The sequence below is a fragment of the Haliotis cracherodii genome, unplaced genomic scaffold (assembly GCF_022045235.1).
Source record: "Haliotis cracherodii isolate W230 unplaced genomic scaffold, xgHalCrac1.p SCAF_12, whole genome shotgun sequence".
Lineage (NCBI taxonomy): Eukaryota > Metazoa > Mollusca > Gastropoda > Lepetellida > Haliotidae > Haliotis > Haliotis cracherodii.
In genome coordinates, this window is record NW_027266267.1 from 36,644,751 (window position 1) to 36,663,747 (window position 18,997).

The 18,997-nt window shown below is 40.1% G+C and overlaps 1 protein-coding gene across 1 annotated transcript; it reads left to right on the forward strand.

Annotated features, from left to right (window-relative positions):
* The first annotated feature begins 571 nt into the window (after positions 1–571).
* Positions 572–8,956, forward strand: LOC139457345 (uncharacterized). The gene is made up of 8 exons (XM_071238752.1): positions 572–766; positions 5,867–6,182; positions 6,318–6,490; positions 6,617–6,791; positions 7,127–7,296; positions 7,622–7,787; positions 7,972–8,055; positions 8,433–8,956. Exons 1-8 carry the CDS (start codon positions 572–574, stop codon positions 8,954–8,956), a joined length of 1,803 nt encoding a protein of 600 aa, XP_071094853.1.
* Positions 8,957–18,997: the final 10,041 nt, after the last annotated feature.

An 18,997-nucleotide genomic window follows, 5' to 3' on the forward strand; every position in this document is an offset into this window, starting at 1 on the left:
ATGCAGATCCGTGAAGAGCCGATAATTCACCACCATAGAATAAGCAACAATAACACCACCATCTGACATTTGTGTACGTCACGTGACCGTGTCCAATTGGTGTAAGTTTCTCCTAATGCATGTCAATTTTTCTTTCCTGTGGCGCATCCCCGAAGTATGTGTTAACTTGAATACACCCCCCTAAAACCACTACGGCAACAGGTTTCAACACCGAAAGGGGGGTAACTGCCGTGGAAAACGAATAGACGCGATGCCTCTAAATTGTCCATTGGTCATCATTGCGGGGGACATAGCTGTCACTGGTCCCCCGCCGGTTGACCAATCAGCAGGCAGGATTACGTAAGGTCACGTCCCTACAAATCCTCCCCAGGACTGAACAGAGGTCAGTGTGGTCACCGCATCACAAGCAAACATTACTCCTCCAACTGTCAAACCTTCCCAAGTTACTCAATCAATTGATTGGAACCAATTCCACATGTGCCTGAAAGTCTTGGACTAGCAACGAAAACCTCGTTAATGTCAGTGTGAGAACTTTGAAAACTTTTCAAAAGTTTTGAAATATCTGTCAATCATGGATTCGTGTGTTTTGCTGCCCCGTGACTTTGGTCTTGTGTTGATGCTCCATCCCAACCCCAAGAACATCCTCGAGATGTCTGTATCCGTCTGGAGTAACGTGCACCTCAGCCCGGGGACGTCCTTCTACCCTGACGAGGGACATGTCAAACTCGACAAACTGGAGATATATTCTGTGCTGGACAAGAAAGACGTAAGTTTTAAATCATTTCTTTCATATACATGCATATCAAAATGAATACTTTAATAGATTACGGGTTTTCATATGTCCATATAATACTCTCATAGGTCATAAAGTTTTCCTACTTATAAATAACATGTATATACACTTTTTATAAAAACTTTTCTTTATGTATATAAACCCATCGTCATTTTTTCTAAAAGCGAATGCCACAGCTAAACATAATTTTTATTCATTTTATATTAAAAATGAGCGTATAAACGGTATTTTCTGTATGAAAGGTTATTCTGTTTCAATGCTTCAAAGTTAAACTGTCATAAAATATTTTCATTACGGCACTAGAAAAAAACCATGCATATTTGTATATATTTTTTATTTAAAGATTCACAGCGGGTTCCTTTCTCTTTTATTCATTTCCACGCCCATCTACCACTCCTAAATCTCTAAACTAACGACTTAGGCAGAACTAAATCCAATCGGGACGACCCCTATCCCCCTAATTGGGAAAAACAGACAGTTTTCTATTCAGTCTTATGTCAATCGGGCCTCATAAAGAACTCCCCAAGTATTTGATTAATTGTCCAGCATTTTGTTTCCTCAATGCTCGATTGTCACAAATTACCCTAACGATGCCAGAAAATTACTAGTCCCTGTAAAATGCCACGTTAACAATACATGAGTGTCCATATACCTTTGGCCACCCTAACGAGCCAAGGTAACAACCCACCCGTATAAGTGAATAGTTTTACACCTTCCTTAAACGCTTCTATATCTCTGATAGTGTCTGATTGTCTAGATGGGTCTAATTGATTTCTGATGTACTGCAGAGCCTTATAGTAATTACTCTTGACGCAAAAGCACAGTAGTCATATAACGTTTTATTACCTCCTAACTGCAAAATATTATAAAATAGATACGTGTGATAATTTGGTGCATACTCACTGTAGTTTGATATTTTCTTTGAACAGCCGAGACATGTATGATTGTATATGAATATATAATTAATTTATTCTGTTATAATTCTGCTACTGAGAGTTTTTAGTATCGTAAGCTGATATATGGCTGGATTTCAGTTTTAATAAATCTTTATGTAATTTACCTGGTACATAATACATAGTAACTGACATGTGACACTTAAACAAACTAGTTCTACCTTTAACTATAACTTTGTCTTTCTGTAGCCACAAAATTAAATAGATAAATGTGCCGAATAGACTTTTATCCTATACTTAAGCGAACCTCGTCACTCACTCTGCAAGAAGTACTCATTAGATGCAGGATAATAAACAATTCATATTTCATAATCAACAATGCATATTTGTCGAATGCAGATTTTTTTGCATAGGTTCAATGCTTTATTTCGACATTCCAGAAGAAGATTTCGAGGTCACGTCATATAACTATGTCGAGTACCTGACTGTTGGCCAAGTCAAATGTAAAATCTTAAATTAGCGCCATGTAGGGATAAGCACCCTAATTGTGAGACTTGGGTATATCAAAGATAGGTACGTAGCCATCTGGTGACCACATGGTCTGTCCATACTTCCTTCATGGAAGGAAACAGATGCAGTAGTGGCCGTCAGTGATTGTTCCTCATTAAAGAGCTTATTTTATATAATCCCCATCGACCACATGTTAAACCTCCTCTGAAACTGAACTTGAATCTTGCACGGGACAACAGCTATCATACAAGGTTTTATATCAGTTAACACGGCAATGTGTAGCTTCACCACATGAACAATTAGTTCAAAGTGCATATGTCAAAATCCATAATATATATAAGAAAAATATAGTTTTCAATATAATTTATTCATTTTTTTTTTAAAGTGGGGTACAACAGGGTTGTCGCTTCTTTCCTTCATTGTTATGTTCAAGTGCTGTAACGTTTAGGGGAACCGATTAATCGTATTATCGTGACATTCCTCAGTATTGCCTGGTGTAAAGTATGAGATTTAGTCACAAGAACTGACACTCGTCTCCGGGGATCGTTACATAAAACGCCAGCTTTGAAATGAAAGTAGGAAGTCTGCAGTGTAGATAAGAAAACATTTCCGGAAGATAGAGTTCACGGTCTCGGTTAGGTTATCACTGTAACAACACCGGACGATCAATTATAAATAACTTGATACATCCATCAGGCACCTTATAGCCAACCACGGACTTGTATAATAGGTCTGTGAGTCAGCGTAGTATTTTAACATCGGCGATATGATTAAAACAGGCATTCCCAAATTCAACATCATTAAAGAAGTTTTTTTATGTAACGATATATGCCAGTCCGAGTTTTGTTTGCTATTCATGAATGGATTCTTAAAAATAACATGTATAGATCGATCTACTTTATTTGTAAAGTCATGTTTTATTTTTTTTGGTAAACATTTTCGTTTATTGTGCAATTTTTATTAGCGTTCATTGTTACAGACAAAATATTAGCACGTACCTGCAGCAATATAAAAGTCATTACAAAACACAGTACAGGTGCAGTGGTTTGATGTTTCATTTTGACTAAAAAAGCACGTGCATAATTATCCCTATCGATATCCATTCACTGAAAACATTTTTGAACGTGAGAAAATAGCCTCAGTTAATCTCTCTTCAGATCGTATAGCCTAGCAAGAATAACACATCCAACATATCTACGCAGGGGATGTGTTTATACAAAAAGTGAAAATATCCAACGAACTGCGGAATCGCAGCGGGAATGCATACTTAAATCCTCATAACCAGTGACGCGTTCTCTATCAGTTGTGACAGCATTGTTACCTGTTCAAACAATATTGACAATACAGTGATTAGCTCTGTGTTACGAGGTGTGATAGCGCTGTATGTAGTGTAGGTAATTGATCGGTCAGTTTTTATAAGGAGTCGTGTTGTGTCAAGGGTTTATCCCGATCGGGGCTCGACACCGCACGAGGTCCACACAAACTTACAAGACTGGTTTTGCTAGGTATTTATTTCAACTGAGCGTAAACAAATATTCATATCTTGACAAAATTTCAGCTATTCATTTGGTTGAAATCTGACATTTCGGTACAGATAGTAGTGTCTTTATCTTGGGTGGCAAATAAAGAGATGTCCACCCATCATTCAATTATGTCGCCATTGACACTACAGTTCTTAAGTCTCTTAAAGACATCTCTATATAATAATTTGAAACGAATTGACCACATTTTACGATTTTACTGCGCGATATGTATTGTTCCGAATTTAAAAGATGAAAAGTAAGAACAGCGCCTTGTCACACCCCGGTGCGATGCCATTTTCGACTGAAAACAAATACATTTTAGGCTAATTGAAACTAATGTATCTTAATCAGCTACTGGAATTTGAAATCTCTTGGGACATCACAGTTTATGCTAGAGCAGATTTTGTTTATTTGGTCGGCTATTTTGACTGCACAAGGATATCTTAGCATGACGCAATAGTGCAGAAGTGAGATACTATTGGCCCGGGGTGAGGGAAATCCACAGGAGCTATAGGGTGTCTCAAGGGAGGGGAGCGGGGAGGGGTGATAAATTTGGGAAAAGTTGAAATTGACTTCCCTGAAAGGATATGAATCCTTACACTGACAAATATTTCTGTACAAAGGGATTATTTAAAAAAAGAAAATATATCTGCAAGTACACTTAAACTCAACTACTCCTCATTGTAAAAAGTAACCCCATTAATTGATAAAATCGTTTGTTATCACTAAATTCCGCCGAATTGCATTTTTGGGTGTTTTTTTCTGAAATATTCCCCCAAGAGAAAATATACAATTGTAGCAGCCCTCCGCCGCAATCCCTAGGGTGTGAATTTGTCCAAGAAATTGTTCACGACCCGAATCAAGCTGCGCCAGCATTATAAACATGCCAACACGACAGGCGCACCGTCTTGATCGCAGCATGGGTCCGTAACCAGTCCAAATTCGATTCGATACGGCAAGGGGCGCCTGGGTATCAGTTTTCTGAAACACAATAATTCTTTGTTAAAAATGCTACAAAGAAATCTGTGTACCTGAACGTTGTCCATTTATTCCAAAATATCATATTTTCCATATTAAACTAATTTAGACACTATGAGTGGGACGCCTGTAATAAAAATGTAGACCCCGTAGACATAAATCGGTGTGATCAACTTCATTGTTTGTCAACAGCATTGGAATGAATTTTTTCCACGAATTTCTTAAAAACTATTTAGTAGAACGTTTACTTTACAACAGTGTAACTGGCCGAAGCCTTTTCATCCAATTGGTTAACTATTCTTATAGGTATCGATAATAGATCAATCAGTTATAGTAATGACAGTCATCACCAAGGTGTTAGTGCCATTGTTCCTGCAAGTGACAATCTTCTCTCAGTAATGTTACAGAATGTCTTTCCTATCTCATTATCACTCGTAACATTCTATCACTTCAACATTTACCTCACTAGAAATATGTACAAGGTAATCATTATCACAATTATCAAGATTATACCCCTTAAACGCGGCTCGCGCCCCGACATAAAACTCCTTTCAGCTTAAAACTGTGTAATTGTCCGCTCTGAATTGTATCACTACGCGGCACGTGCGAGCAGCCGGAAATTTCGTCGCGGCATAATAACAAAGTGCACGCGCTGTGATTGAATACAATCCCGCCTAGTAATTGATTAGGGCGCGATGACCATTGTTGACCAAGAATGACCACACTTTGAGACATGTTGTCGCTTTGAGGCGTAACGTAATGGTCGGCGTTATTCAATCCGGGCCTTGTGTGAGGCTCAGCCTCTAATTCAGCCTCCTCGGACTCGGCCCATTCACACTCTTAGTGGACTAATCAGATTGTTGAATAGTGTTTGACTCAGTATTGTGTAAGAGAGGTCAAAGGTTGAAACTGGAGTAGCCCATTTCCCTTGTCCATCTGCTTCTCAATCTTCTGAGGTCTGTTTGGGACGAATGGCGGAAGATATTAGAATTTTCAAGTTATCATTAAGTCATCAAAGGGCCGACAATTTCCATTTGAAACCGTTAGGACTAATTTTAGATTGCGGGTATTTAGCAATGAATGATTATCCCAATACGATTAGTTTTGAAAAATTAAATTTTAAAAAGAGTTGAAACATAGGGTGACATGTTAAGCGTATTATTTTTCAGGTGAGACGTACGTTGGGATGCTATGACGTAATTCAAGAGGTCGACACCAGAGAGGTCAGACACTGCAACTGGATCCGGTTTGTCAAAGCGTCTAAGAATCCAGCTGACGTCAACATCGTTGGAACATTAGAAAAAGGAGAGCCCGTCTTCAAGATCGTCAAACCAGTTCGACCGAACGATGAGATCGTTGCGTTCTTCGATGTTCCTGAACCAAAAGACACAACCCCGGAACGTGAGATTAAAGAAGAGAATATGGACGTCGAGAGCGATTCCCCAGTAGATGTCTGTAGCTCCGAGAGCGAATCATTCAAATCAGGTACATATATTTTCTAATGCTTGCAAAAAAATTTTAATATATATTAAACAGGTGCGTGTGTTAAAGATATATAATTTCTTATATTTCTCTTTTAAACTGTACTGTATACTAAAGTTCTTGTATTTTTTTTCACAGAACCAGAACGAGTGATATCCCCTTTGCCAAGACTTCCCTCACCAGTCAAAGTTGTCTCCCCTATCTGTTCGCCAAGCACCCACACGACTTCGTCACCACTCGGGAGAGACGATGATTGTCGATCTGCTGGCAGTGACGTCACCTCCAGTGATGACGTCAGCTCTACATATTCCGTAAGTTAAACAAACACTATTGTCACAAATCACCAACTTTAATTAACTTGAAATAGAAAAGAAAATCTTTATTAAATAATAATTGATCGAAAACGGTTATTTAAAAATATCAATCTTCGCCCACAGGGACCCAAGGAGATTTCTCCCCTCACATCGACTCCACGTGACGTCACTTCCGTTTCACCCGGATCTCAACTTCCGGTGAAGAGAAACCGTGAAAGGACATGGCTACCATGTGAAGTCTGTGGCAAAAAGTTCGACAGACCTTCTCTGCTGAAACGCCATATGAGAACTCATACAGGTATTACAATACTATTATTAGAATTATACGACTGTCGTAAATTTTTAACATCGCAGGCACACATGTAGGTCTATTCTATATAAAGCAAATTTAAAAATACCATGTCAGCAATTTTACTGAATCATACTGACCGTATTAAGTAACGCAACGCAATCATTTGAGCAAATGTCATAAAGCAAATTGAAACAAGTCAGCAATTGGAAACTTACAACGTCAGCAATTTTACTGATCATACTGACGGCATTAAGTAACGCAACGCAAGCATTTGATTCATTGTTATTTCGCAACGCCCACATTCCATAACAGCTTGTGTAATCGGTACCTCTGTATTCCAGGTGAGAAGCCTCACGCCTGTGACGTATGCGGCAAGGCATTCTCCACGTCCTCGTCACTGAACACGCACCGTCGCATCCACTCTGGCGAGAAGCCCCATCAGTGCAAGGTGTGCGGGAAGTGTTTCACCGCCTCCTCCAACCTCTACTACCACCGCATGACGCACAACAAGGTACGTCACCACTCTAGGCCTTCCTATAAAGCGGAACCTCCTTAATCCAGACACATTACGAATTTTTACGATCGATCGAAGTTGTCTTTTATATGATGCCCCTTCCACACCCTTCTGGTGTTGTAGCCTAGTGGTTAAAGATATAGCTCGCCACACCGAAACCCAGGCTCGACTCACATGTGTAATAATAATAATAATAATAATAATAATAATAATAATAATAATATCGCGGCGTAAATCTTAACTCATTCATTCTCTTTACCGATGGGATGCTAAACGTCAAAAAGGACCTGTGTGACAATGTCTTCATGTTTTCTGTCTCCAGGAGAAACCCCACAAGTGCACCATGTGCTCCAAGTCATTCCCTACCCCCGGGGACCTCCGCTCACACATGTACGTCCACAACGGCTCCTGGCCCTTCAAGTGCGGGGTCTGCAACCGCGGCTTCAGCAAACAGACCAACCTCAAGAACCACCTTCTGCTGCATACAGGTACGGGTTCGAATCTCAGTAGTTTTTCTGTGTGGTTTATCCGTAATTATCATGTGCATGGCAAATATTGAGGAAATATACAGTGAATCTATGCTTCAGTACACTTCCGTTAATGGATGTTTCGTAAACAAATTTCATACCCAAACTAGGTAGTGTCTTAATATGACCAATTTGTGATTTCCAGGGGACAAACCTCACGAGTGCACCCTATGCGGAAAGAGATTTGCTCTACAGTGTAACCTGAAGACTCACATGAAGACACATGAAGGTAAATAATTATTCCGTAAAGACCAAAACACAATTTTTAAACATAATTTATTATAAAACGTATATTCACATCAAATTCCCAAACCTTAACTGACTGCCTGCCCCGAGAAGACGATCTTAATATTCAGGTCATTCTATGTTTCCCTCTCCCCCTCTAAGATATGACCCGGTTTTCCCCGATTATGTTTCTTGATTTTGTCAGCACCATACCCGTGCTCGTGGATTTCGCCAAAGTAGTAAACGTCAGAGATCTACATCACTTAAGCTTTCCTTCCAATATTAAGTTGACACGCCGTGAATACTGTTCAAAGCGGCGTTAAACCCAACTCACTCACTCACCCATTGACTCACTCTAATATATGAACTTCCTTTCTCCAGGTGATGATAAAGAGATCTGTTCGCGATGTGACCAGATGTACTTGACTGCCAGCGGTACCGTCATGAACGGCCTGTGCCTCCCCTGTCGCGACGACTCCGCTTCATCCCCACCAGAGAAGGTCAAGAAAACATCCCCTAAATCGGACTTCAGCATCTCAAAACTGACCAGCGATGACAACAAACCCAAGTCAAGAAAAGTCAGCCCTGTCCAAAATCCTCAGCAAGGACTCTCTCATTCGATATCCAACATGCAGCTCAATTCCGCATTCCGCACTTCGTTACCAAGTCCACATTTTGTATCCTCCCCTTCAACGGATTTCCAGATGCAGCACCAACCCATGCCATCGTTCAGCTTCGTCCCATTCGGCAAGATTCCGTCTCAGAGTTCCTATCCAGGTTTTAGTAGTCCCCAGTTTCTCCCAACCGGAAGACATTACTTCGCAAGTCAGGAACCCACAATGCATCTCGGGTCTGCCGTTTCACATCGTCCAGTCTGGCCAAGTTTGATTGCTCAAGGATTTTAAAAGGACATCAGATAAAAATCGTAGCATCCACGAGACATTCCATTTAAACTGATATAGTGCATCTTGTCCGCAAACGTTGTCGTACCTCGAACATTTGTCTGTTGACGGATCTCAGCCCCAGTCGTAACCGAACTATTACAAAAACTGGTTACACTTTTGTGAATAGACGGATCCCAGTTCGTAACCAAAATATTACGACTCGTTACACTTCCGTTTTGTCTTTGTGTATAGACGGATCCCAGTCCCAGGTCGTAACCGCACTATGACAACAATTGGTTACGCTTCCGTTTTGTCTTGTGTATAGACAGATCCCAGTCCCAGGTCGTAACCGCACTATGACAACAATTGGTTCCACTCCCGTTTTGTCGTTGTCTATAGACGAACTCTTACAAGTGGTTACAGAGTTTATTCTTTCCCTGGGGTCGTATTCCATCTGCCATCTAGTCAATGTTATGTCATGTCTTTCAATGTATATGAATATATATTGCACCCATCGCATTAAATATATCCATGACAGTTGTTACACAATGTACAGACAACCTGCCGTCACATTCCTAGTAACTTAATAGTAGCTATTTATCAAAGTATAACCATGCTATCGCTCATATTTACGTATTGTTTATGGTGTATATTTTGTTGACTGTCTTTCATTGTTGACAAGAGTATTGAATGCATAATATATTGTATATTTTTGTATATTAAAATGCTGAAATGAATCAAATTCCTTTGTTGATACTAATCGGCGTTCTCCACTTGACCTTCAGAGTGAGTGAGTGAGTGAGTCCGGTTTAACGCCACTTTTAACTGTATTCCAGTTATATCGCGGCGTGTCAGCTTAATGTGGGAGGAAAGCCCGAAGTGATGCAGGTCTCAGACGTTTACCACTTCGGTGAAACCCACGAGCACGGGTATGGTGCTGACAAACCTAGACACATAATCGGGGCGAACCGGGATTCGAACCCACAATCATAGGTTTCTGGCATGCCCTTGAACTTCAGAGCGTGAGTGAGTTGGGATCAACAGTTTCTGTTGTATGTAAGCGCGTCAACCGTGGGAGGATAGTCTTTTATTTGTTTGTTTAACGCCGCGCTCAGTGGACATTCCAGCTGTAACAGCGGCCTGTTAATAATCGTTTCTGGACCATACAATCAAGTGATTGACACCACGAGCATTGGGATACGATGATATCCATCAACCAAGTCAGTGAGCCTGACCACTCGTTAGTCGCCTCTTACGACCAACATGGGTTGCTGAAGACCAGTTCCAAACTGTATCTTCACGGGAAGAAAGCCCGAAGAGATGCAGGTCTCAGACGTTTAACATTTTGTTTAACCCACGAGCACGGTATGGTGCTGACAAACCGAGAAACATAATGAGGCTGAGTAGGGGATTCGAACCCGTGAGCTGGCACACCTAAGGGAAGCATCTCTGCACAGCGAGTTTCTGTAACTGGAACATTCTCCCCCATTGCTTCACGATTTGTGTCGAAGTTCTCGAATTTGTTCGGATCTTCATATTGTTACAATGTGTGAAGCCCATTTGTGGAGTTCCCGGTTGCGATATTGCTGGAATCTGGCTAAAAGCATCTCTAAACCCACATAACGGATAAATAATGATAGAAAAGTAGTCAAACACCGTTGTATCGAGGTTAGAGAAACCTACGAAAATATATTCGAGTTATCCGAGGTTCGATACAACCGATTTTTTTAATCGATGACATAAAAAATGAGTAACACCAAACATACGCGACAAACTTCGAGAAAATTAAATTAAATATCCAACATTTAGTGATTGAATCGTGATGAGCCTTGAGTCGAGACGAGATCGACTCTATCAAAGTACAGAATACATTTGTGCTGGAAGTACTTACTTGGGACTGGAAAATGACTTCGACACATCCGATTAAAATCGCAAGAGGTTAAATAAAGATAAATGAAGAAGGAATTGTACCCATGTCGGGAATCGAACCCGGGTCTTCGGCGTGACGAGCGAACGCTTTAACCACTAGGCTACCCGACCGCCCCGGCATAAAGAAGGTGAAAAACCAACACATTACTTTTGTCACTCAGAAAATAGAAATTACATTAATACCATAAAGGATAATGGCGAAGAAATTACTGATGGTCGCGAAATAATAAATGAACAAGGACGTTTTTATAAGCAATTATATACAGCCACTGGCGACATAGACGAAGACAGCTATTGTATATTACAAAAGATTGTCACCCCCATTTTAATTAAAGAAATTTTGGCTGAATTTGGAAAGGGAATTGAATTCCAAATTAGAATTGAATGAAATAGAACAAGTTAAATCTATGAAACATAGAGTCCAGGACCCACTTGCACAAAGCGATGTTAGGGCTAAGATGATCGTAACTCCCATATTTTAACATAGGCTTACAATAGTCTTAGCGCTAAGATCGTTTTGTGCAATTGGCCCCAGGTCAAGATGGATATTCAGTAGAATTGTAGTTTATTTGGAAAGACCTGAAATATGACGATAACTATGAACAGAGGAGTTATTATAAGCCAAATAAATACAGACGCCTGCTGAAAAACTGGAGAACCATATCGTTATTAAGTGCTCTGTACAAGATAATAAGTGCTTGCATAACAAATAAAATTAAACAAACTTTAAATGCACTAATTCATGATAATCAGACCGGATTTATTCCTGATAGATGCATAAGAGAAAATATTAGGCTATTATTTAATATTTTGTTTGAAACTGAAAGGCAGTATAAGCAAGGTTTATTACTATTAATAGACTTTGAAAAAACATTCGGCACAGTTCTCAAGCGTCTCATAATGTTGGTGTAAGAAAAAAATGGATCCGGTAAAAATATTCAAAGATGGGTCCATATTCTGATTTCAAATGCCACCACTTGTATTATACAAAATGGACACCTATCAACTTGTTTTTAATAAAAGGTCTGTAGACAAGGAGATCCACTTTCACCCTATTTATTTTTATTTTTATTTGAGATATTAGGTATTATGATAAGGACAAATAACCATTTACATTGAATTACCTTAAATGGCACAGGACATGAACTAGGACAGTATGCCGACAATATTGAATTATTTCTAGAAGGCTCTGATGCCTCTCTTAACGAAGCCATAAACACGTTATACAATAGGATCAATGGCAGGAAGTCAACGAAATACCAATCAAGACTTAAATTTAGACTGGCATGATGGAGATATTGAAGTATTAGGAATTATACTAAATCCCCATTTAACAGATTTGTGGGTGATAAACACCAGAAAACGTATTGAAACAATCAAAAGAATTCTTTTTAATTGGAGAAACCTTGCTTTAATTGGCAAAAATACTGTAATTAAAACATTGGCATTTTCAGTTCATATACTAATATCTCTCCCAAACCCCCATAAAGAATTTACTACAGCGATAAACGGTGTACATTTAAAATTTATATGGAATGATAAGAAGGATAAGATTTTTAAAAAACCCAAATAAATCTAACTTGGAAATATGTAGAGGGTGGACATAGAATGTTAAATGTTAGAACTTTTATTGACTCCTTTAAGATATCTGCTCTTAAACGACATCTTTCAAAAATACAACCTATAACCTTTGTGGCTTCCCTTTAAAAGATGTGGGAATATTTGGAAACAATTTCAGGTTGACAATCCTATGGGTGCTTGGTAAAAATACATTACAGAATTATATCTTAAACGATGAAAACATAAATGAAGTCTTTATTCAACCACTGGGGCTGAATCATTAACTAAAATAATCAATCACTGTTATCAGAAAGGAATATACAGATGTGTGCAATTCACAAGGACTTTATCCCAAATCTACCAGCAGTGTGCGAGATATGGGAAACAGAGCTAAATAATAATATACATTTGGGACAAACGTTTTTGCAACATAGAAAAAACACGCAGGAAACCAAATTACTTATTCTTCAAGTCAAATTCTTACACATTATTTACACTAAAAGAGAATTGTTAAAAATGAAACTCGTCGACAACGATACCTGCTCATTCTGTGAAAAAGCAAAAGAAAATATATGCAATATACAATTGTCAACAAATTTTGGGAAGATCTAATACAGTTATTAAGTGACTGACATATTATTCAGTTTAATAAGAAAGAAATTCTTCTGGGAGGGCTTACTAACAAGTTTCTAAATCATTTTGTAATAGCAGCAAAGAGACACATGAATAGTATAAGTATAAAAGGGTTAAAGCCCTGCTTCTTCAAATTTTAAAAAGTTATGGAATATATAAATCACGTAGAAGCAACAATACACATCGCTTTAACGTGAAATGGGGAAATGGTACTGATTCAGTAAATCGCCGCACATAGCCCTTATAGTTATAACTATATGTATGTTCATATTTAAGGAGGCCGGGGCGGTCGGGTAGCCTAGTGGTTAAAGCGTTCGCTCGTCACGCCGAAGACCTGGGTTCGATTCCCGACATGGGTACAATGTGTGAAGCCCATTTCTGATGTCCCCCGCCGTGATATTACTGGAATATTGCTAAAAGCCGCGTAAAACCATACTCACTCACTCACTCACTTTAAGGAGGCCACGACAACAAATCGGGTCCCCCGTGTTACTATGTCATAGGTATCACATTCGACTAAATGATTAAAAGGGTTAAATGATTTGATGTGCAACAGGGGTCGCTTCTCCTCTATTCCTAAGGATATGCATTTTTTGTTCATTCTGCGAAAACCATATTGAAAAAAAATTACACTTTTTGTTTAAATGTCCAATTTACGACAACCTAAGATTGAAATATATGTCTGATATCACCAAGAACCACTATTCCATGAACAAAATTAATGACATTCCTAGTCAAAAATTAACTAAGATATTACAATACATCTATCAAAGTCTACGAGTGCGTAGTAATTTACTTAATATAGTAAATACAGTAAATCCGATATGTCCAGAAATAATTAGTTGTTTTGAAACTTTCGCATCTAGATCAGGAATATCTACATTTCATTTTTGTCTGTTTGTTTTTACTAGAAATGCATATACATTTAAATTGTCAAATTGTCTTGACATGATGAGTATATTACTGATAGAACGTCGCGCTATGACTGAAAGCCTTTGCGACGTAAAACTTCATATTTCCATTCCATTCCTTTTGTATTCCTTTTGTATTTTATACTACTACTGTGGTTATTACCACTGTTATTACAATACCTCTATTACATGTCAAGAGAATGAATTTAAGATTTTTTCAGACAGGGATGTGTGCCGGTGACGCAAGAGGTTCTGATGACAATTGTCAAGACCATATGTCCATCTGTGATCCCGTACCTGACTGTCAAATCCCCAAATGTGGACCCAATTTAACAAAGTCCTTGATCCACCACTGTGGAACTGACGCCCACGACCTCCACTTAAATCCCCCATTGTCTTGTCATGAACTCAAATCAAACACCAAGATCACATTAGCATTGTAATGGCCGTCTTATTCAACTAAAATATACATTAAACACAGCTTTTTGTCAACAGACCATGAATGGAACGATTGGTGCACAAACACACTGTACAATTACAACCGTAACATTACAGTCCAAAGCTGGTCGTCCTCCTCTTTTTACTGAAATAAATTAAGGTTAATCTGGCAAAATCTGCCATTACAGTTTGCTCATAAAACTGTAATCAGTCACAAAGCAAGTTACGCCGATCTGTCTCCAGACGCTCTTCCTTGTAATAGCTTGCCTCTAGCCCGTAACTTCTGCTCGTTTCTGTTGAACTTCACCAACAGGTAATTGAGACACTGTCGTCTGCTGCCGTCGTCTGTTTATCACGGGGGTCGTCTCAAAAGTTTCTGGATATCCCGGTATTTGAAATCGGTGTAATGTACCGTGTACCGTGAAAAGCCCCGTGATATCTTTTATAGGATTAACCCTATTTATAAATGTATTGTCAAATATATGTTAGTTGAATAAGAGCGCAGTATTAATTTGTGAACGGTCAACAATGGTATCATTTATCAATTATGGTCACAAGTATACAGCTAAAAATTAAACAAACAAGAAATGGTGTGTGTGTGTGTGTGTGTGTGTGTGTGTGTGTGTGTGTGTGTGTGTGTGTGTGTGTGTGTGTGTGTGTCTGCTTGTACTAGTCCGATGCTGATTTATAGAGCTAGCTCACTGAGATACCATGCCGCAGTTCAACATGAATACCCCACTCAGACACAGTATACTGACTCCGAGCCGGCCAGTCCTTGTTTTAGCCCCTTAATGGCGAGCGCAAGACAGGGTAACAATAAACACCATCTTTGAACGTCTTTTGGTATGACGCGGGCGGTCGCTCTACCAAGAATAGGCGATCAGTAACGTTTTGATAACATTTGTAATTTTGTGCTCAACTCATTCATTGTTGTTCATTGTAACGATTGATCTGAAAATGTTGCTTTTCATCTGTTTCTCCAGGAAGATGGCAATATATATTAATGAGAAGTCAAAAGAACAAACGTTGACATCAATATCGCACTAAAAAGCGGAACGGAATCCAACAGAGCATGCAAACGATAAGCGAAAAAATAGGATCTGGGGGTTGGCCAATGATGAGGGACCATGTATCTACAAAATGCTCGATAAAGAGAATCGTTACAATAAAAACATTTGACATCATGAGAAGACCCCTCCTCTGCTTTTATCTATTGGGCAATCGGTGTTCCTGTTGCGGATCAAATCAGCTCCCTGCTCATCGCCAGCTCTTATCTATACCCAGTTGTGCTATACCTTTGTGTCCGTCAGCAGATAGTGCTCATCAAAGTCCAAGTGTTTACTCGATGGCGAATTAACGAGGATATATTGGGGAATAATGGTGCAAGGCAAAGTCTTGACACGGTCGTTAGCAAGACCTGGCACCTTTGGTAATCCCCAGACCCCAATACAACACTCATGTGGTCAGCTGGCCGCCCCTGGGGGTGAGGAGAGAGGAGGGGAGGGGAGGGGCTGGTAGACGGTGGTGATTGTAAGAGTAGATGTATGGGGATAGGACGGAGAGAAACTTGACTGTGGTAATTGTCAATTCTCGTAAACTCTCGGACAATCTCACAAGTTATCACATCTGTCACGTGGGTGAGCACCTGTGGGTAGTGGAGTTGGTGGGGGTCGGGGGGTTAACTTTTGGAGAATAGGAATGGAGGCAGAACTTGGGTATGTGTGTATATGTGTCAGTATGTGGATGTGGCGGAGGGTGGGGTAGGTGTGTTGGAGTGTGTGTTAATATGTGGGTGTGGGTGTGAACGTGTGTATATGTGTCAGTATGTGGGTGTGGTGGAGGGTGTTTGTGGGCGTGGGTGGGGTAGGTGTGTTGGAGTGTGTGTTAATATGTAGGTATGGGTGTGGTAGGTGTGTTGGAGTGTGTGTTAATATGTGGGTGTGGGTGTGAACGTGTGTATATGTGTCAGTATGTGGGTGTGGTGGGGGTGTCTGTGGGCGTGGGTGGGGTAGGTGTGTTAGGGTGTGTGTTAATATGTGGGTGTGGTGGAGGGTGTTTGTGGATGTTGGTGGGCAAGGTGTGTTAATATGTGGGTGTGAACGTGTGTATATGTGTCAGTATGTGGGTGTGGTGGAGGGTGTCTGGTGGTAAGTGGGTGGGTGGGGGGTGTTGATGGCTAGGGTATGCATGTGTGTTTATGGTGGACGGTGTGGGTGTGTGTGGGTGAGGCCTATGGTGGAGCGTTAGTCGGACTTGTTGGAGTCTAAATTCTTTTAAGTTATCTACACCCTCAGACCCCCATTCCAAATCGGAAGAGTTAGTTTCCTGATCAGGAATAAGCCCCATACAAAGTCACACTCTACAAAAATAAAACAAACATATCTTCTACCTCATAATTTTCAACCACATGAACGTCATTTACCAAATGACGCACCATGTCAACACATATACTGTCATGGAAACAGCTGAAGTGATATCAACAAGCTTGCTCATTACGTTGAAATTAATAAACACCTTCTATTTCCGTGTACCTCTCCAACATATTACATTCCTGCTGCTTCATTAAGCATGGCATTCGTTGCTGTACGTTTTTCACGCATGTCATATTTTCACGGGAAAATAGCTCTATCAAATAACTAGTTTAACACCTTGTGATTACATGATAGTTTGGTAGTTTCTGTATGAAACAATAGAGACACTTGTGTTCAGTGCTCAAGAATATTGTCCTCTTGTAAATGAATAATCTTGTGTGAAGTAGCTCAAACACAGTGAAACCTCGTTAACTCGGACCCTGTTCATTTGGAACCCGTTAATCCGCAAACCTCGTCTCCTGGGCAGTTACGTTTGTGGACGTCTGTATAATGAAGGGAACATTACTACCAACCAATGACTTGTTAATCCAGTTATTTTCACTGTGAGTTAAGGTAACTCCCAGACAGTTACGTTTGTGGACGTCTGTATAATGAGGGGCGGTCTGGTGGCCTAGTGGTTAAAGCGTTCGCTCGCCACGCCGAAGACCCGGGTTCGATTCCCGACATGGGTACAATGTGTGAAGCCCATTTCTGGTGTCCCCCGCCGTGATATTGCTGGAATATTGCTAAAAGCGGCGTAAAACCATACTCACTCACTCACTCACTCACTGTATAATGAAGGGAACATTACTACCAACCAGTGATTGTTAATCCAGTTATTTTCACTGTGAGTTAAGGTAACTCCTGGACAGTTACGTTTGTGGACGTCTGTATAATAAAGGGAACATTACTACCAACCAATGATTGTTAATCCAGTTATTTTCACTGTGAGTTAAGGTAACTCCCAGACAGTTACGTTTGTGGACGTCTGTATAATGAAGGGAACTTTCCACCAACCAATGATGCGTTAGTCTAGATATTTTCAGAGTGAGTTGACGGGGATTAACTGGGCTTCACGGTGTATAACAGGCAAGACAGATGTGAGTCTCTACAATAGCCCTGTCTCACAGTGACATCAGAAGCTAACACTCCAGAGGTGGCAATGCCAAGATTGGGCTCCACACATTGTACCCATGGAGGTAATCAACCCCAGGTCTACGGCGTGATGATCGAACACTTTAACCACCAGGCTACCACACTAACCCTCACAACCATGCAGGTGACGAGTGAATTATGTCAGTATCCTTTTGTACAGGCCAATTATACTTTCATATTTTAACGTTTTTAACGAATATGACGAGTGTCCCAATTATGTAATTCTTAGTGTCCTTAAGCATACCTATGAATGTAGGTTCGAATCCCATATCCCCCCTGTTTATGATCCATGGTTAGTCAGCACCATTCCCTTGCTCGTGGGTTTCACCTGGTGAAGCCTGCATCCTATCGGGTTTTCTTCCTCCAGAAAGATGACGTAGATTGATGCTCATAATGTCAATCATCGGATTGTCTGGCCATACTCGATTATTGACAGACCGCTGTCATATCCCTGGGATAAGTGCTAAGCGCGGCGTTAAACAACAAACAAAATAAAAAATATAAGTTTTAATTGTATAGGTCACAAAGTTATCAACATACGATGTTAAATAACCAAACAACCAAAACTACATGTGCATATCACTTACAGCCTAGTATACAAACACTTGGATTGAATATTAGGAAACTGGTGACTTAACCATCTCGGCATATACTCCAACTCACTGACGTCATCAGTTAAAAGCCAGGCAAGGTCAGTTGTCACAATGCGGACCCTGACAGCTGCTCTGTTACATAAAGATTCTAGTAAATCACTAGAAAAACAGAATAACCTGAAGATATATCTCACACTCGATGAGGGCCTCAGCTGACACTCACTCAACCCCAAACAGACATACTATACACGGTAACAAAAACATTCACCAATGACATATAATTTTCCGAACAGGTCCACACATAAAATACTCGAGCCCTGAACAGTGATTATCAAACTCGATTTATATGGACGAGTGAGTTTGAGGTAACTACATCGGTGCCAACAGAAACTCCTGAAGAAGGCTTTGTTGCTCCTCCAACGTGCTCGTCTTTTATCAAGTCAACGTAATTACTTTTTGACGTTGCCTCAGTGTCAAGGTCACAGCAGGGGG

What these genes read in the sequence shown, in the direction of transcription:
- LOC139457345 (XM_071238752.1), top strand. Translation starts at nt 572, where the DNA reads ATGGATTCGTGTGTTTTGCTGCCCCGTGACTTTGGTCTTGTGTTGATG. An exon ending in GAGCGAATCATTCAAATCAG is followed by an intron (nt 6,183 to 6,317) that starts GTACATATATTT and finishes TTTTTTTCACAG; the next exon opens with AACCAGAACGAGTGATATCC. An exon ending in CCACCTTCTGCTGCATACAG is followed by an intron (nt 7,788 to 7,971) that starts GTACGGGTTCGA and finishes TGTGATTTCCAG; the next exon opens with GGGACAAACCTCACGAGTGC.